We start from the raw sequence: 20,068 nt of genomic DNA on the forward strand, positions 1-20,068 counted from the left end.
AAGTGATCACTTGACTCATTTATCTGCTGTACTGTAAAGTAAACTTGATGTTCGGTTGTGGCTGTGCACAGTTCCTTTGTTGTAGGACACACAAGTCACCTACAAGGGACTGATACGTAGGATAAAACGTAAGGGTTGCACATAACACAAGGCTTGTAACAATCTAACACTTGTACATTGAATCAGGCAGAAATAACACAGGTAGAAATTTGAGATATGTCTGTCAAAAAAATTTGCTGTGACTTCAGTTAAGGAAAGAATAACAAACCTTTGTATGATGACAAGTTGAGCTTTTATCACATATCTAATTTTATGACTTTACTGTAATAAAAACCCATGCAGCCTTTATCACCCTCACCTGTTGACCTAATTTTAATTTCCTTGGAGCAATCCATTATCTGATGTGCCCCAGATATCCTGCCTATTCATGGATATCGTGATATACCACAGTGTTACTGAAAAAGCAGCCATACTCAGCAAATACAGTAGAGTACCAGGAGAATGAAACAGATTTGATAAATGCTGTTCCTTTTACAGCCATTATGAGTGACCCATTTACACTATTTATTACATTATTTTATTATTTTGGCCATGTATATAAAGTACTGTTTCACAAAGACTTGCAGCACTGTAGTATGCTCCCTTTAAAAACAGTTATTCTTTAATGCATTTAAGAAGAGTACAACGTTTCAAACCCAGGTTTGCTCTTCATCAGGTACAGAGACGACGCACCTGGACAACCAGCCAACCAGAACAAACCTTTTATAATTGTGTTAATTATTCTTGAGCATATCAGACTATACTTAAAGTTGCACAACACCGGCATAAACAGCAGCAGTGCTGTAGCAACAAGACTGCATGTTCATGTGTTTGTCTGTGTGTACGCATAGTTCCTCCATTAATTATCTGCCCAGTGACTTTTCTGAATATGATGAATGAACCTCACAGATTTGCTGACTGCGAGGCTGTGGCTCAGAAATGACTTTCTGGATTTCTAAATGTGTTCTGTCCTCCGGCACCAAGGATTTCTAAGTAGTTTGGCACACTGAACACAAAGCTGTGCCTGTGTAAGAATAGGAAGTAATACATAGATTTGGGGCGATTTCAAAAAACGCTTCTGTGTTTTCTGGTAACCGTATAAGAACAGTTTTCGCACATTTTCTGATTCTCATTGACACCATCATTGGGATACAACATGTTAAAAGCAGTCTGTTATAGCCATCTCTAAAAGGTGTATCCTTATCATGATGACAAAGCTTGTTGGACAAGTTAACACCTGCTAACCCATCAGTTATATTCAGTGCCTACAGCTAAAACTGAAAATGAAATGAAGTGTTCTAGTGTTTGGTGCGTGCCAGGGGCAAACAGTTGGTGCTTTTGGTGGTTATATAATTGGATTATATAACAAGATACTTTATACAAATAACTTTATATGGGAACTTCCAACCAGCATACCTGTGTGACACACCTTTATGAAGATTCCTAATCAACACGCACCTCCCATGCGATGGAGCACTGCTTAACTGCTAATGGTAATGTGGTGTTAAAACTTACTCTATATCAAAGGCAAGATGAGACTTTTCCTAAGCCAATGGTGAAGAAATGTATTAATATTTATTCTTTAATACAGGTAATATAAGATTTAAAAAAAAAAACAGAAGTGATTGTTCCATTGTTTGCTTCAAATGTAATTACACTTCCTCTTAAAACATTCTTGCAGAACCTTAAACACTGACTGAAAACATATTTCCACAAAATCTATTTGCTTTACAGTAAAATGTATTTAACAAAATGCATTGATAACAAGAACAATACACAGCATTATCATCGGTCTTCACTTTTACACTGATCACAAATACGACAACAGCTCCCCCCGTCAGCTGTTTCAGTGTACGAGCGGAGTCGGCAGCGCTTGAGTATGTTGAATTTCTACAAACTCCTGGAGCACTGCTCTGTAACAGACCCTGTGTTTCCCAGCCTCACTGAGAAGTCAAGGGTCACTTCTTTATAATAATTCTCATAAAGAAGGTAAGTGAGACATGTCCGCTCTGTGGTGTTAAATGACACTCAGTTCTGCCCCCAAAATTGCAGTATTTAGCGTGCCAACCTTGTCTTTTCTTCTTAGAAGTCCATGGACAAGGATCTTTGCTGGGCCATTTCATAGTTCCCTCTTCGACTTCCTGCTCTGCGTACATACACATCATACCTTCCATCTTCCTCCTCCTCTTCGTCCTCTTCCATCACTCTATCCTGCTGCCCCAGTGCTCTATCCCCAATACCATGATGGCCCTGTATTCGGCCTGGTTTCATACTAGGCCAGCTCTTCTTCCGCAGACTGCTGTTCAAGTCCCTGAAGGGAGGCAAGGTGCTCTGGATGTCCCCTGTGAAAGGGGGAAGCTCCATGGATCCCCTGCCCATGATATGTGGGCCTTGACTGGCCTTGATGGAGTTGACAGAAGCCTGGGAGCCACAGTGGTGTTCGTGAATGCAGCGTGAGCCTGACGAGGACCTCCTGAGTGCCTGCAGGGACTGGAGTTCCTCTGATAACTCCCCAAGGTCCCCAGACATCTCCTAAAAAGGATAATGTGTTAACTTTTGCAATTTTTAAAAGGAAATCACCATGTACTGCTAATAATGTATCAAAGTAATCAAACTAACCTTGTCTCTGAGAGTAAAGAGTTCATAATGCGGAGGGTCAAACACCTCCTGGAAGTCACCCCGCTGGAACAGGTTATTCTTACGTACCAACACCTTCAAATGATCATTAAACACGACATGACCCACACCAATATTATGTGGCATTATACAAAATAATTTCATGTGACTTGTCTTAATTACCTTTTTTCGTGGCTGCTTGACTTGCACCAGGATGGAGACAACGAGGAGCAGCAGCACCACTCCCGTAGACACACAGATTACTGTCCCATGAGTCTTTGTGATCTGGTGAAAAACACCCTTGTTCTTTTTCTCTGGATGATGGATATGAAGACAGCGACAAAGGGAGATAAAATATGAGGGACACTAAGAGCTACTGAGAGTACATCAGTCATTTACTGGTTGCCATCCCCCGGCAGGACAGTCTGTATCTTTGGTTGCCAGGAACAATTCAGAGCCTTCACTAAAAGCCAGTTTCACTGATAAACAGCCATCTCAATCAATCAAAGTGCTTAAGAGCCACTAAACTAAGGCTAAGGCCTTGAAGGTCTTTTAGCTGGAAAGACATTAAAGATGATGAGATCATTATTTTCCTGCCAAGAAGAAATTTTGAAGGAATATTCTGTACTGCCCAACATTTACCAATATGCACTGCTCTGTGGTATCAGGATGATAAATAACATGGAAGACTTTTAGAAAAAGAAGTAGTTTGAGTAAAAGCAGAGAGGGGGGGCCTGTGTGAGATTGTGAGAGTAACATTTTTGCCACAGATCCTCAAGGAGGCTCAATGTGACACAACAGAGCCAGACACACAAGCATCGTATTACTGAACACGACACAATTCATTGTAATACAGGACAACACAGCAGGTTTTCAAAGAAAGAATTACAAAGTCCTTTGGCACAACTAGAGTACCTTTGCAGTTGCTTTCATCCCAGGGAAAGACACAGTTTTGTATGCCGTTGCACACCAGAGAGGTGTTGATGCACATGTTACTGTGGCAAAAGAATGCGCTGCTTGCACAGGGTGCTGAAACACAAACACAGGCGAATCAGTATGGGATGCCAACAGGATTACAAAGCAACAAAGCCATTAACAGTAAGAGGAAATTCATCCTTTTCCTGTAACTCTTGGCCAAAGTTGTGTAACAGGGATCTCATTCATAAAGTGCTGAATGAGTTAAGGATATTCATCTTTCTCTCTTTTCAAAAGGACACAAGGAAACCCAGCTTTTATGTAACATTTGAATACATCATGTAATTGAGTGCATTTTCTACAACTGCTAACGAGACAACTAATCTATAAAAAAAAAGCTGCAGTATTGAACATAAACCACAGGAGGGTGCTGTTACAATTCTGTCTGCAACATACTATGCACACCCTGCAGAAACTAAAGGTCCTGTTCAGACCTGGTATTAACATCTGTCCTGGGTGATCCATTGACAAGTGGACAGCTCTAATACCAGGTGTGAATACACCCAAGATGCACTGAGGACACATTGAGATAAACGGACACAGGTAAAATTGTAAAATGGGGACACTCACGGTCTGCAAAAGAAGTGAACAGCATCCGGAAACGGCTGAGACGGCTTGCCTCATCAGCCCACATCCTCACCACCCCCACACCAGTGTCCAGCATGATGTCATTAGCTACTGTACTACAAAACTTGGCCTGCAAGAAACCACACACCGTTTTCTCTTGTGTAGTCTCATTGACACCAAGGTCTGTAGAACAGTTGCTTCATATTTATGACTCAGATATTCTAACATGTATGCCAATGAAAGACAGATAAACCCTGTTGTGTAGCAGAAGGAGAGAGACATTCAGACCGGAGAGTATAATTCAATATAATGTGCAACAAATAAAGTACATCAGATAAAAGGACTCTGGAGTAACATGCTGTATATTACACCTATTATAAAATACATTACCTTTAGGTCCTCAATGGCATTACTGCCATCATAAACAGCCACAAAGTTCTTCTTACATTCATTTGAGTTTTCCATCTGGTATTCCAAAAATCGCAGGTAAATCTGGAATAAGCAACGAGGAGGGATATAATGTACATTTTGTTCATTTTCTATGCAGTTCAATGTGTTCTGCTTTGCTATAAGAAGACATGTCCCGTTTGAAGACATCGCTACATTAAAGGATCAAATATAAATCATTTCGAGCCAGCTTTACTGTTTGTGTACTTATGTAGACTGTTGGATTATCAATGCACATGTTTGCTTTACACTTCATGTGTACATACTGCATGTCAAGCTGCGGATGTAACTGTCAGTGAATGTTTGATAATAGGAGACTTTGCACGCATTTATCTCGGGTTTTTGTGATATGAAGTTGAAATCCACACGCTTTGTCTTAATGGTTATGTAAAGAATACGGAACAAACACATCACAACAGATGTGGAGGCTCTGCAGGATGCAAAATGCACTGCAGGCTGAAGGCTGGAAATAACAACCACTGTGCCTCTCCTCAACTTCATTTTGTAGTATATTTTCATATTATTCTCCTCAACTCTTACCACCATACTTTTACCTTTTCCTTATTTGAGCATTCAGTTATCACTAATGTGGATAAGGTACGAAATGAAGCTTATTCTTCTGTTGTGCATTAGATAACTGGCAAAAATGTAAAACTTTAACATGTCTCATGTCATACCCTGTTGTTTGTTGGGGCTCGTATGGTCCAGATGCAGTCCACTGCCTGGTCCGGCTTCACTTTATTCTCCTCCTCCACCTGACTGGAGCGGATCAGGCCGTCAGCCCCAGACAGCTCAAACTGACAATCTGACCCACAGACCGTGACAAAGGAGGCAAATAAATGGAAACCATGAGAGAGAAAAGGAGATTAGAGGTGATGGTAAGAGGAAACTGTCATGACTTTGCATCACATATTAATCTAAAGATGTACAAGTGAAGCTATTTGAGTAGCTGTGTGGTTGCACTACCTGGGATGGGGTTTAAGAGTCCTCCCACATGCAGATGAAATTCAGGGTCTTTGGGGGAAATCATAGAGACAGTGAGATATCACAATCAGAGGCATCATCAGTGCGAGTACAGATATTGGATTAGTTAATAACAGCAGACACATTCGATCGAAGCGTTATTTGAGCAGACTGGATGAGTACCACGACGGTGCAGGGAGAACATTGCCATGCAGGGATCGATAAACCATCCCACTGTGTTTTAATCACCTGCAGTAAAGCTGTACTGGACCTGAAAGCCAGTCCCCTCCAGCTCTTCATCACTGAAGAAGCGGATCCACATGAAGCGTCCGCTGGAGAGGACGAGTCCAGGACAGGCCGAGCCACAGAAGCGGTTGATGAGCGGCGAGAAGCTGAAGGGGCCGTCCCGCACCTCGATGTGGTCGAAACGACACTCAAAAGACGCCTCGATGTAGAAGGTGTCATCAAACAGCAGCTCTATCCTCTGGCGGGGCAGGGCTGAGGGAAGCAGAGCGGCATGTCACATCTACTGCCACAGAGGTGATGCTACCAGAGAATAGACAGTGCAGTGAAAAAACAATTGCTCTTCTAAAACTTTCCTCAGTGTTGTTGACGTTTTTATATATGATGTTTCGTGGGCTCCCGTAGCAGTTATAGGGAAACTCATGCACAAAACTACAACACAGTTTGACGCGTTCTTTGCGGTGCAAGATAATGAGGAACTATGAAAAATATTGCCTGCCAGAAACGGCCATAGAGAGAAAACATTAGGATTGCATTAGCATTAAGTTGGTCAGACATTGTCTTGGCTTTGTTACCAAAGCAGATGCTATTAAAACACACAGAAAACATCCTTAAATATAATCCAAACATCACAACAACAGATTGCACTCCCTGTCATCTCCACCAGAGCTCATGAAAGACTCTGACCAAATATAATCAATGTCTGCAACATTCCTGAAAAATTGGAATAGGAGCTCAACAAATGATCAGGCTTAGGTGCACGTTGTTGGTTACCTTCCAGTACGTACAGGCACTCCTTGTTAGGAGGGTACGTATTCGGGTAGTTTGGGGAGCTGAAGCTGCCACCATCTGCGTTTCGTACCCAGTTTCCACAGTGACTAGACTGCTGCGGCCGCTGAGAGGGGTTAGCCCCCTTTGATCCCGTACCTCCATCTGCACGTACACGACAGCCAAGAGACACACAGCACTCTGACACTTTGTGCAGTTAATGATACACTGTGAAGGCAATCGACACCTGAGAGGCAACTTCCCTGATCTTTAATTAAGTTACATTATGTGTCTTGATTTCATGTAGTCCCTGTTAAAAGGAGTGAATATGTCAATCTTACCTTTAGTCTTTTGTGCCAGAGCAAATCCCTCCTCAATGAATAGGAGAAATATCCAGACTGTAAATAAAGGCGACAGTATGTGAGGAAGGGTTCAATCAAGGAATAAAGGAAAGAGAGAGAGAGCTTAGCAGGATTTGTGTGTCCGTGTATGTTGTCTCATCTGAATCCCTGAATGTATGTAACAGACCAGGGGTGTGGAGTTCAAAGCTTGACAGGGAGAGAATAAGGGCATGCTCCTTCCACCATCTGCTTGCTTTACTCTTCCTCCTGTTTTTACAGCCCACTTTTCCTTTTCCTTTTTTCTCCTTTGGTTTATATGTAACACAGTGGACGAGAGTATACCGTTGACGATCTGCTGTCTGCAAAGATGCTGTGCGAGGATGTTTCATGGTAAATCAGAAAAAAAGTCTCTGTGTCATGAAATAATATCTTGTGCCACATTTGTGTCTATTATATAAAAAATGACCTATATAGAGCATCACGCCCAAGGGCACCAGGCCACTAAAATTCTGGTTTGAGTTTTCACCAAAGTGGCATGTTGGCATGTTGCTGTGAACGTCCACTCACGAAACTGCAAGACACAAAGCAGCAGTTACCGTGTAGGCTGTGGGCATTTGTACAGTTTGTTGGATGTGGCTGTTTAAAACATTCAAGACATTACGACTATCTCTGTTCTCAAATATGAACCTCCAGCAGGGTCCTGTAACAAATGATTTCAATTAACTTTAAATTAACTGATGGCAAATTGAGGAAAGTGAAATTTAGCTCCACTGTCAACCTCTACGATGTCTCCAGCTGACTGATGTGACACTTCATGGAAGAATTGAGGGTTTTTTGTTCATTGACTGACTCCATTGAACCATTTCCACAGAGACAATATTCTGTGTGTGAAGGAGGAACTGAGGCAGCAGCAGCAGCAGCAGCAGCAGCACAAATCCTCCTGTCCAGGCACTGAGCCACCACATGCTGATGCAAGAGGCAAAACAGATTTCCCCCTGTAGACAAATTTGGATTTTTATTCCTTTCCTACAAAATGTGTCCTTACTTTTAAACCAGCACAGCAGAGTGGATGGAGGACAAGTGGGGAGCTGTCACTTCAGCACCATGAATCACCAGAGAAATGTTCAAAACAGAGAGATTAGTTTTCCTGTCTTTTAAAATGACTCAAGGAGGCAGATGCAAAAATCCCTGCAGGTGCCGTCTTTTTTCCCCACATATAGCCTGACTGTGATGGCAGGAATTATTTTGTGCAAAACAAACAACAAATTGCACCTGTGTAAGAAGTTTGTGAACAACGCACACGCACACATGTGTCAGGAGTCTGCCAAGAAAACGACATCTCGAAAAACGATTATCAAAGATTAGAAAGTCTTTCATCTCTCACTCTCTCCTTCAGACACAGAGGGCAACAATTTCATCAAACGCCCTAAATCATGCAAATATGGATGATCCCACTCACCTACATGCATCCTCTCAGCTGAGGTCCGTTTTGTTGGGTTTGATTTCAAACTTGACCAACTGTGTCTCCCTCACATCCCTCCGCCTGTTTAAATCAATGGTCCGGATTAGCGCCTGTTACAGCCGCTGATTTACAAAAATCCAACTTTCACCTTTTCATCCTAATCCCATTGGTCACGATGAGAAAAGCTTGTGGGGCAAAAAGAAGATCTGAACTTCTGACTCATCATCAGTCTATCATTACAGAATGAAAAGAGGACGCTGTTTCTGCAGAGCTCTGAAGTCTGTGTCAGTCCGGGACTGATCCGTCCTCTCACATAAACGGATCATCTGTCTGCGGCTGCTCGCGGTTTTAAGATTGGGCTCAGTTGGCGCGAGAAGGGGGAAGAACTGATTGCGCATGTGCATCAGCATACATGAGTAATAAGTGATATGATAATCCTCTCATAGCCTGTTCGGCATATTGAGGAATTGCATTAGGAATTCCCATTTTTTAAATTTTAATTAGCTGATACAGGGAGAGGGTCCAGAAGGCAAATGCGCGCGCACACACACAGAGAGGACACCTGTGCCAAAAAGCTCACTGGACATAAATCAGTGGACACATTGCATCCCTGTGCACATCTATGCCGAGCAGAGAGCAGGGCACATCCCCTGTTGTCTTTTTTCAGTTTTCTCGAAGGACACATATCGCCCAGAGCCTAAAAAAGCTGGCTAGAGCTGCAGAAAGATTAAAATGGAAGCCAAGAGTTTGGTGGGATGGAGATTTTCTTTTGATGTGCTTTTAACAACAGAACCTGTCACCAAGTCCACTGGCAGACTTGTGCCTCTTCAGCTGATTGTAATTGCTTTAAATCTGCGGCTTTGTTCCCAGAGGTGGACAACGTAAGGTCGCTCCCCGCAGCCAAAGACACTCTCACTTTGACTGATGCCTGTGTGCAAATGTGGGATGTGTTCTGATATCCTGCCATCACTGCCTTTCACACTCACACTTGGATGGTCATATGCATCCATACCACAACAAGCAGTTAAACAAGCTAAACAAAGCATGGGCAGAAATACGACCTAAAACAGCCGGCAGTTTCCTTTTCCATTATGACTTTGGGTTCACCATCAAATTGTCACTCTTCATGGCAAAAAACGGACACCTGGCTAGTGTTGTTATGGTGCTGATAGTGTCTCTGAACCGATTCAGTTACACATTAATGTCTAGCTGAGATTAGCCACCGTATGATGGTCGTACCAGACCAAGTGAGGTTGTATCAGCTTCTGTGTGCTGAACTGAGCTGTGGTGCGTTTTAGGAGGAAGACTGTTATTAATCATTTCAAAAGTTAGATAATATTGCTTTAAGTAAAAGTACATAAGTATCATCAGCAAAATATACTTAAGTAAGTATCAAAAGTAAAAGTACTTGTTCTACAGCAGTCAGTGTTTTATTATTATGTACTTTATTACTGGATTAATATTACTGATGCATAAACATTTAATTTTTATGTTGTAGTTGGTGGAGGTGGTCCTTTAACTACTTTATATCCTGTTGGGAAGTTTAATCTTGACAATTCATCATATTTTATAATCTGATCAAATGTAGACTCTGCTGTCATCAGATGCATGTATTTGAGTAAAAAGTATGAAGTAGCAGAAAATGGAAATACAAGTAATAAAGTACAACTACCTAAAAACCCAAGTCCAGTAATTAAGTAAATGTACATAGTTACATTCCACCTCTGCCTCACAGCTACTCACACAAGCAGAAGATGTGGTGAGATTAGTAGCTTCCTGACAATATGTGTGATTTACGTTGAAAAAGTCTAATATTTGTGTTATATTTTCTGATGATAATGATCTTATTACCTTTCCTGCTTCTTCGAATTTCATTTTCTCACATAAAACTTGCAAAACAAAGACAGGAGAACAACAGCAGCCAGCAAACCTCCCAAACAACCAGCGAAGCACAAAGCAACACATCCTATCAGAAAGCCCAGGGCCCGTATTTTCAAAGTCTCCAAGGCCATCATTATTCAGAGAGGAGGGACCAATTTCTCTTCTGCAGCAACAACCTCGAGGTGAATTAATTCAGCAGGAGATGAACACACTCACCAATAAAATATATGCACGAGCATAAAGTTGCATCATTTGGACCTGTGCTTCGAAACGACACTATTCCATCGCGAATGATTATGAAGTGAGAGCGTTGTCTCGGAGATGCATGAATCATTTATTTTTCTGGGGTGTGTTTGGTTTGGAGGGACTGCTGCGGAGCCGCCTCATCCTGAGCTGCGTGACATTTGAACTGCAGCGAGAAAGTGCGAGTGACAGCGCGTCGACAGGCCTCTATGAACACCAGCTGTTACAGATGACCAGATGCCACGGTTGCCTACTATCCGTCTGTCTGTCACTCAGCCAGTCACTCGTAAAACACGCATGCAAACTGACAAACTGATACACATGCACCTTTGTTTACTGCACATCAAAGAGGTTAAAATCTGCATCTGTTGCCATGGCAGCCAGGCTAGTGTCTTGCCTGCTTCTTCGGAGGCAATCAGGGGACCTAGAAAGCAGAGGTTTTAGGGGGTTTGACAGAGACGGGGATCAAAGTGGAACAAAATACAAAACCTCTCAAGACTGTCTACCTGTGCTGCCGCTGCTGCAGAAGGGACAGCTTTGTATTATAGCGAGCTAAAGCCAACGGAAATACTGTGTTTTCTTTGAATCCCCCTGTGACTTACTGTAATGTTGGGAATGTTTGGAGAGCTTTTTTGTAATTTGGTGTCCTTGAAGTCTTTAATTTGCTTCCACTATGCACATCTCTGCAGCCCTGTAATGTATTTGAGTAAAATGCTCTGTGATGCTGCATGTGTGTGGGCTCTCTCTGTAAGAACTATTCAACCGGCTGATGAAAAAAAGTATTCTATGACATGAATGCAAATCTGTTTCCTTGGGAACATTGCCCAAGGAAACAGATTTGCTTAAATTGTGCAGGTAATGAATGAAAACAAGTTTGCCGTGTCTTTGTATGTTTTGCTGAAACGCTACTGAAGCTTTGTAGGAAACGAACATGATTTATTTTGGCAAAACATCTCATCTCGATCAAAAGGAACAGCTAATAATGGACCTTGTGATGAGGTTTCTTTGCCAACCTTCACTCTTAACATCATTTTTGTGCAAAAAAACAAACTAGAAAATGTTTTTGTCTCTCTCTCTCTCTGTAAACATCCATGGTTTGGTCAAAAGGAATCAAGTGTTGGTGATTCTTCTTTGTGACTCATGAAAAATCTGCATGAATACATGAATGATGCTAGTCCTGTGTTGTATTTACTTGGATTCTAGTGCATTTTTCTGTCTTGGTAGCAATAGCAAAAAGAATGTATGGTGACCAAATTAAACCTTTATATCAATCAGCAACTGCACAGTGTAACATCATCTCTATGCCAATACCCAAAAGCTCCAACATCCCTCCAGCAGCTGTAGATTAGACTCATGCATTACATGTCAGAAAAGAAGTCCACTGTAGTGTGAAGATAATCAGACATCTTTTTGTAATGTCACAACCTTTTTTGGCAAATGGGATGCATCGCCACCACAAGGAAGGCAGAGACAGAAAAGTAGAACTAAAGGAGGATAATGAATCCTCAACTGTTCATTTGGAGGACCAGGATTGTAATTAGCATTTTGATTGGAGTCCTAACCAGGCAAGTGATTGCTCTTATTAGCGTGTGCTTGAGGATGAAATTAACATCTTTAATTTGGCCGAGTCTACAGTTGAGTGAGCCAGGTGACACTGCTGAGTGAAATCGACTTTCCTTCCTTCCCTCCATTCTTCCCTCCTTTTTTTTCATATTGTGAAACAACCGTCTGCATGAGTGCACGCGCATGTCTTGTATTCGAAATGTTTCTCTGAAGAAAACAATGAGCTTTCAAGGAAAGGGGTCATCTTTAAGGTCAGGGATTACACAGCAGGACGTTTCATGCATTTAATGATGGGGATAAGATAAGGGACAAATTATTTCCAAGCACATTATTTCTATAGAGACATACTATCTTTACTGGCTTTGAATCTGTGCCAGTGTCGCTTGATCTGCTCGGTGCAGTAAAACACACGCAGACTGACGAATTTAGAAGAAAAGCACTTTTATCGGCTTCAGAGAACAAGTCATGAAGATACTTCCACGAGCCTGTGATTGGCAGGAAATCCCTGTGGATTTGGCCTATTACTGTTGATGAGGAAGCACAGTAGCCTACAAGTCCCATCTTTAATAAGGTGGACCAGATTACTGCGTCCCAGTGACTTCTCATTTATCATCACATTGATTTGTGTTGTTTTTGTTGTTGTTGTTGTTGTCACACACATTTTAGCTCGACAGATTTTATTGCCTTTGCTTGTGGCATGGGCATTTGATGTTACAAGTGTAGATTATGTCGCAACTAATCACCCTCATGCACTGTGGTCCACTGTGGTAAATCCTACACTGAGGAGACAAACACAGGTTATCCAGTGAAGCAATAAAAGCCTTTACTTCAATGTACACACAGCCTCGTTTGCTTTTTCCTTTTATTTTTCTTGAAGGTACCTAAAAAAAACAGTTAATCAAAAACACTGTCTACACAAAATTTTGACATGATATTTAATCATCCCCATAGATGATTCCTTACATAATAGTCAGCTTAAGGTTCAAAGCCAGACTGCACCAACAGCCCCAACCAGTGAGAGTAACACAGGCGTCCTATTCCTAGACAGATTTAGACATATGTGATATCATGCAGCAGCAAGAGCTGATGCTAAACTCCATTCTTATGACAACAGATTAGACGGGGAAAGAAAGGAAAGAAATATACAATATGTACAATTTCCCCCCGGGGATCAATAAAGTATTTCTGATTCTGATTCTGATTCTGAAATATGACCTCATTAAACAAATGTCAGAAAAACAACTATACTATAAGCTGTCAAAACAACACAAAGCAAAATCCAATGTAGAAAAAAAAAACCTTAACATTTGAGATTTCAAACTCCCTATTTCACTTGTATCTTTAGGTTCTTTACCATCCTCGTAATCCCCTGCTCCCATGAAGCGCGGCATCTTTTCTGTATTATTACAAATTCGCATATGTCCGAGATGTCCACCTGATATCTTCTGAAATCACACACAGTTTCACAGAAAACTTTTGGTTCCCACTAATCTGCTATTTGTCAACTAAACACAAAAAACAGTTACTAACTTTTCTTCCTCTAGTCTTTTGTTCCTTTTTGAGATCAAACCTAAACTGTGTGCATCCTCTTACAAATGAATATTTTGAGTGGAGCCAAAATTTCTTTTGTAATTTAGGATATGTCATCTGGGACTTTGTTCCCTGAAGCATCTTCCTCATCTTCAAAGATGTGAAGTAAACCAGGAATGAAGTAAGTGTGTCGCTAATAAAGGCTTTTAGCAAACACCCTATAAGTGAGGAGAGGGGGGTTTGTAGGATGTTGATGAACTGATTTTTGGGTGTGTTTCTCACTGGTAAAACTTTATTTACCTGTTGGCTCTTTCCCATGCACAGGAAGTGTATCAGCAGAGATGTTACCAAAATGAAACACAGATTAATGTAAGCCCCCATGTGACCATGTCCAGGTCATGTGATAGAACAATTATGTCCAGTAAATTCTAATCATGCACACAGCTGTGCACATCAACGAACAGTAAACGTACATAAATACACTGAATGAGGGCTGTGAGATTGCGTTGTCTTTGAACATGGTTTCATACAAAGAATAATTGGCCCTCATGTGTTTTGCAGCAATCAAAGCCAAGTGGGAGCTAAAAAGACCCCTTAAAGGTAAAAATTACTTCCTCTCTTCCTCAGGTGTCAGACTGTGTGTGTCTGAGCTCAGACAGTTGAAGTTGTCTGTGTGTCCTTTGTTTGTTGCTACACAACAAAAAGAAAAAGAAAGAAGGAAAGAAGGGTTTTACTTTACGTTATACCAAAATCTGCATCTGTGAACATGCAAGTGCACTCGTGCACACACATGCACTACTATGACCCTGGCTAACATAATGAGATGATATTATGTCTCTTTTAACAGATAACATCACTCAGTTTGTGACCTGATGAATATCTTCATTCAATTTAAACATCCTGCTCTTCCTAAATCTCACTCTCTCTTACGCCATATGGCCAATCACATCGAGCGTTTATGGGACAGATGGCCAATGGTAATAACCCTTACTCAAAGCAGGGTTAAGCCCAGGAAGACAACTAGAAGATTAGTCTGGTTCTCACCAATTAGGGCCCTCAGAGTAAGAACAACATGTGAAGAGGAGGCTGTGGAAAACCAGAGGAGATGTAGATTAGATAAGGTGAAAATTAACTCACTGAACTTTCCTGATCAAGTCGTTTACATCCAATTCTACACACTAGCTTCTCATCTTTATATCAAACTAAAATCTGCAGTATGCCCTATTCAAAATGTATGCATAATGTAATTATGTATCAGTGTGTTTTACAATTTTAAATATCATACAAAATGAGGCTCATTAAAATATTAATTCTGAACTTTCCTTCAAACCGATGTTAAACAAACCCCAGCGCTGATGCTCTCATGTCAGTGAGTTTAGCAGACATTTCGGTCGTGTTCGACCCACAAATTCAGCAGCAAATAAAACAGCGACAAGCTTTACTCCTTTAGCAAACAGAAATCTTCTTATCACAGCCTGATCTGTGGATGTGGCAGCAAGCCTGGAGGAGGATGAGTTCAACGCCACTTTGAGATTTTTTTAATGTTTGAATCTTTTTTCTTTTTTTTTTTTTTTACAATTTATTTAATTATTTTAACAATGATGATGATGAGTTATAAATAATATTTATATTTATATTTTTTTCATTTTGGTTTTTAGTAACAAACAAATGATTGTTAAAAGAGAGCAGCAGCATTGTCTGACATGTGGTGTTAATGTTATTTCTTGTCTAATAATTAAGAAAAGAGGAAATAAGCTATGCGAATGATAAAATGTAGGTCAGTAATATGGTTATTAAGTGCCTCTGTTGACTTGACATCTGTTGTAAATAATAATAATATGGTGGGAGTTTCTGAGGATTTTGTTTTTCATTTGATACCAGTTCAGCCCTCTGATTACTTGCCGTTCCTAAAATGCGTTGAACTTGAGAGCTTCAGGGAAAGTGACATTGTGCGTGCATCTGGCTGTTAACACGCTCTTCGCCTTTTTTTCCCTCCCTTTTTTTAATTTAGTCAAATATACAAAGCTGGTATTTGCAATCAAGGCCTAAGCACTTGTAGGAAGGGGCTTTAGAGACATAATTAAAAGGCCTGAGTGAGAGACGGCAGCTTTGGGTACAAAGTGACAGAAAGTGAGAGTCTGATACAAGTCGAACATCAGAGATTGAAAGAGGGTGATAAAAGAACAGAAAGAGGAGAGAAGAGGGGAAAGTGAGAAAATAATGTGTCATGCGACTAGACTAGCATGGATTATCTCCTGTCGGCACACAGGGCTAGAAGCCCTCAGTGCCTCAGGATGTCCACACATACCCAGAATGCATTTCAACAAAAATATAAAAAACGGCGTTGATGATGAAACTGATTTTAATGTCGTTTTTTTTAAGGAAATGTTGCTTTATGTTTGTGAGACTGAAGAAATATAATAATAATAGAGGTAGAATACTGCAAACAGCCATAAGTAACAGCAAATGTGGACGAGCTGAGACAACAGAAAGGACATGGTGAGAGACGTGAATTTGGATGATCAGACTTTGCAACACAGTTTTAATTACACAGTATACTACTGCAACCCTGATTAATTCCAAACAACTGTACAGTGTGTGTGTGTGTGTGTGTGTGTGTGTGTGTGTGTGTGTGTGTGTGTGTGTGTGTGTGTGCTGGTACATTAGTATGAGATGTAAGTGAATGAGGATAAAGGGAGAGAGACAGAGAGACAGAGAGACAGAGAGAGATCTGGAAATCATAGTTGAACTTTGTGAATATTATACTTTACTATACTTTTTCAAACTACATTTTTTTTAACTGTACCAGCACTATGCATTAATATAGATATTTCAATATTGAGTACATTCAATATAGACACAATGGGCAATAGCAGTGATGTGAATAAGTCAACCCAAATTCAAAAATGTCATCCGCTAATGTCATAAAATCAAGTGTGTGTTGTGTTTTGATTAAAGTTAGTTTCAGTTCACCATGTCTTTTATATGCCAGTGGTGGTAACTAAGCATATTTACTTCTGTATTGTACCTAATTATATGCCAGTTTTTGGGTACTCACAAGTATACGTTTCAATTTCATTCAAATTCAAGGCTACTCCTCTACATTTAAGGAGCAAATGTTTCACTTTTTTTTAATCACTACATTTATTTGAGTGCCTTAATTACTAGTTTACAGGTTAATTTACATACAAAACAAATGACCAACAAATTAAATATGATGCATTGTTATGAATCAAACGACCCAACAGTAGGAATAACAATGTAAAACCTATTTTTAACCCTCTATTGCACATATTATGGTTTTTCATAAAAAAAAAACTCCTATTTTTTGAAGATTGAGGCTGATTTTTTCTCAAAAACAAAACAAAATCAAATATGCTTCTTCAGAGCTTCATACACATTATATTGATACATCATACCCACTCCTGCATATTTTAAGATCATAACACATCACCGTGCGCAGGAATTAAAAAAAAAATGGGATGAGGGACAGAAATGTTTTCTGTGGTGAGCTTTAATGCCACCTAATGGACTGGCTGAAATTAGTAGGAAAACACACTCATTGAATGTAAAAATAGGAATTGTTCAATTGAAAACAAAGCTAGGCAGGACGGTGTTTCTGTAATATTTTCTTGAGGCGCATTGGGCTGTCTGTCCGCTAAGTGGCGCTAAAGAGTCGGTCAAACCAGTGTGGTCACGTGACTTCACCAACATTCAGACGCCTTGTTTCTGTGTCCCAGTCATTTCACGGTGGATAATACCTCCGTATCCTCTGTGCAGATGTTTAAATTGTGTACGGTTGTCTAACGTAGCGCCAACATGTCAGGAAGACACCGGGCGCTGCCGTCATGGATGGCGAAGAAGGAAGAGAAAGTGAAAGAGAAGGAGCCGCTGAAGAGGAGGAGAAAATGCAAAACTGCAAGGTAGTTAGCGTAAAAAACGTTTTTAAAAAGTTTAGGTGTTATTCTTCGGTCGAATTCCGACTAACAAATGTTATGTTTCCATGTCATCAGGGCTGCTTTCTACTGTATGAACGAGAAAGAGCTGGTAGAAGCGGCTGTTTCATATCTGACCAGCGGTGCCTGCGAGGACGTGGCTCCCCTGACTCACCACAAGGTGGCGCTGCTTCTCTTTTGCTTCTACTGTTTCCACACTGGAAAGAAAGTCTATAAAAGACCCAGTTATTGACACGTACGAATGAAATATAAATACATGCCAATATTGTTCAGAATGTTGAGATTATACAAAATAATCAAACAAGTAAATTAAAAGTATTGTACATGTGAAAATCAAATATATTTGGATCACAGTACAGGCTTTTTGCTTTTTTAAGTGTTTTCAAAACATATTTTGTCCATTTATACTATACCTGCATGTGTCCCCTAGTTTGTGCCTCTCAGCTAACTTCCATGTACAAAGGTTAAAAAGATAAAACTTTTAAATCATATATCACACCATTTTAGTGGATGTAATATGCAGGATATTCCCTGAATCATTGTGTAACCTTCCTCTCCTCACACACACACACACACAGGTTGAAGACAAGGCAGTAGACGCCTCTGTGAAGATGAGGAAGACCCCTGCCTCTTCAAAGATGATAGCAAAGCCGGTGACTTTAGAGGAGTCCTCCTCAGACTGCGGAGATGCAGAGGGGACGACATATGTTTCAGAAACAGACTTGGACATTACAGAGGTGGAAACAGTGCCTTTCACCAAGAGCCCGCAGAGTCAGGGACCTGAGGGTCAGAGGCCGGGACCAGTTCAGGATCACGGCGGTCTCATGAACGTAGGACTGGAGGCTGAGAAAAAAGAGGAGCACTCTCAGATGCCAGCAGATGCAGCAGAGGAGGATGATGATGCCTTGCGGCTTGTGCGAGAAATCTTTTTCACATGATAATGAACTGAATTGAATGAAATATGTGCACTGAGTCTTGTTAAGTGTTTGCAGTAGATGGAAAACATTCTCTTTGAGATGTATGCCACCTAAATTACAAATTCACCAGACAGTCCAATCCAGTTCTTGTGGTCTTCTTGTCCTCCATAAAGCTACAAATTGCAGGACTGATCCTTTAATTGATGTCTCTGGTATGGTAAGATTTGGCACAGCTCCATAGACAGTGGATGAAAACACTGACACCAATAATGAACAAGTTTTTGCATTAAACGAGGTGTACTGTTCAATTTAACTGTCCGTGGCTGTCGCTGAACTGTTAGAGTACCACGTTATCTGCGTTAGGAATTCCCCCTAATGCAGATAACATGGTATTTTAACCAGAAATCCAGAACCCTTTTGATGTTGAGATAAGTAATCGAGCTGATGATCCTTTGATAATGAATGTAGCTATGGTAATGTTACAGTACATCACTGCACAGTTTTAGTGGTTAGAGAGATATATGCTTCAACCAGAAGACCTAAATTCAAGCCCACGTGTAGGCAAGCCCACGTTTCCATGAGCAAAGCACTGAACACGAGACACAGAGTTTCTACTGATTATATTTGAGTGTGAATTTTATGTCCACTGGATATCATAGTTTTTTCTACTTTATTAAATGAGGAAGTATCAGTTATTTGTACATATGTTTTACTTTCTTTTTCTTGAACAAGCAGTGTCAACTAAGCACTTATCCACCAGCTGCGCATTTCAGAGAAAGCAGGTCATATTTCTGTTTTTTTTTCTTTTTTGTGAGATATTTATTTAGACACTTTCACAAACCAGTTTGTCTAGAATTCAAAAACATTGTTACAGCATGCAAAAGTAATTACAGTATGTTCCAGTTGATTTAACAAAAGAAGGGCACAGTTTCTCAAAAAATCAGTAGTAACACTTTTTCATCAGCATTTGGACCCCAAAGCAAAGATTTTACCATAAACATAAATTACATGCACAAAATAACTACATTTCAATTGTAAAATAACAGTTTTGATTATAGACTTTTTATATGGACCCGTCTACTTCCAGTCAGACGTTAGCCTCCTCCCTGACACAGAGGTCAGTGCAGTCGTGATAACCAGCTCAACCTGCACAGCCACGCACATGTAGAACCAGAGGGTCATGTGTTCCCAGCTCACAAACGACCGATTGAGTAGCAAAAAAACAACAATGCCGGTCAGGATGAACAAGCTTGATGCAGCCTGGCAGGTCATGCTAAACCAGAGTGCTGCTCTGTCTTTGGCGTAAACTGCTAACAACATGGCCAGCAGGGCAAAGGCGACATTTGCCATTGAAACGTAAAAACACAGACTTGTGACGGTGTTAATTTCTACAGGGCTCCTGTTGTCGCATGACAGTTCACCATGTTGAGGCTTCATACAAAAGCGAAAGGGGCTGACGAGGGTTTCGTCAGAGTGGATAAACACACCAGCATAGAGCATCAGGGAGGTTAACATCTGAATGAAGATAAGCAGGAGAAACACCGAAATCCAAAAGGA

General features: G+C 40.7%; 2 protein-coding genes across 2 annotated transcripts; one reads left to right on the forward strand and one right to left on the reverse strand.

Moving 5' to 3' along the window:
- Positions 1-2,121: 2,121 nt before the first annotated feature.
- neto2b (neuropilin (NRP) and tolloid (TLL)-like 2b) lies at positions 2,122-8,428 on the reverse strand. The gene is made up of 12 exons (XM_070907428.1): positions 8,419-8,428; positions 6,960-7,016; positions 6,625-6,783; positions 5,857-6,105; positions 5,611-5,658; positions 5,322-5,449; positions 4,588-4,689; positions 4,201-4,327; positions 3,571-3,684; positions 2,839-2,969; positions 2,659-2,751; positions 2,122-2,571 (listed from the first exon to the last, which is right to left on the reverse strand). The coding sequence occupies exons 1-12, from the start codon at positions 8,426-8,428 to the stop codon at positions 2,122-2,124; spliced, it is 1,668 nt and encodes a 555-aa protein (XP_070763529.1).
- Positions 8,429-17,396: 8,968 nt separating this feature from the next.
- On the forward strand, positions 17,397-19,187 carry LOC139287039 (uncharacterized). The gene is made up of 3 exons (XM_070908008.1): positions 17,397-17,561; positions 17,652-17,754; positions 18,173-19,187. The coding sequence occupies exons 1-3, from the start codon at positions 17,458-17,460 to the stop codon at positions 18,530-18,532; spliced, it is 567 nt and encodes a 188-aa protein (XP_070764109.1). The 5' UTR covers positions 17,397-17,457; the 3' UTR covers positions 18,533-19,187.
- Positions 19,188-20,068: the final 881 nt, after the last annotated feature.

The sequence above is a fragment of the Enoplosus armatus genome, chromosome 6, assembly GCF_043641665.1.
Source record: "Enoplosus armatus isolate fEnoArm2 chromosome 6, fEnoArm2.hap1, whole genome shotgun sequence".
Taxonomy (NCBI): Eukaryota; Metazoa; Chordata; class Actinopteri; order Centrarchiformes; family Enoplosidae; genus Enoplosus; species Enoplosus armatus.

What these genes read in the sequence shown, in the direction of transcription:
- neto2b (XM_070907428.1), bottom strand. An exon ending in GTGCCTGTACGTACTGGAAG is followed by an intron (nt 6,106 to 6,624) that starts GTAACCAACAAC and finishes TGCTTCCCTCAG; the next exon opens with CCCTGCCCCGCCAGAGGATA. An exon ending in TCTTTACTCTCAGAGACAAG is followed by an intron (nt 2,572 to 2,658) that starts GTTAGTTTGATT and finishes TATCCTTTTTAG; the next exon opens with GAGATGTCTGGGGACCTTGG.
- LOC139287039 (XM_070908008.1), top strand. Translation starts at nt 17,458, where the DNA reads ATGTCAGGAAGACACCGGGCGCTGCCGTCATGGATGGCGAAGAAGGAA. An exon ending in AGAAAATGCAAAACTGCAAG is followed by an intron (nt 17,562 to 17,651) that starts GTAGTTAGCGTA and finishes CCATGTCATCAG; the next exon opens with GGCTGCTTTCTACTGTATGA. An exon ending in CTCCCCTGACTCACCACAAG is followed by an intron (nt 17,755 to 18,172) that starts GTGGCGCTGCTT and finishes ACACACACACAG; the next exon opens with GTTGAAGACAAGGCAGTAGA.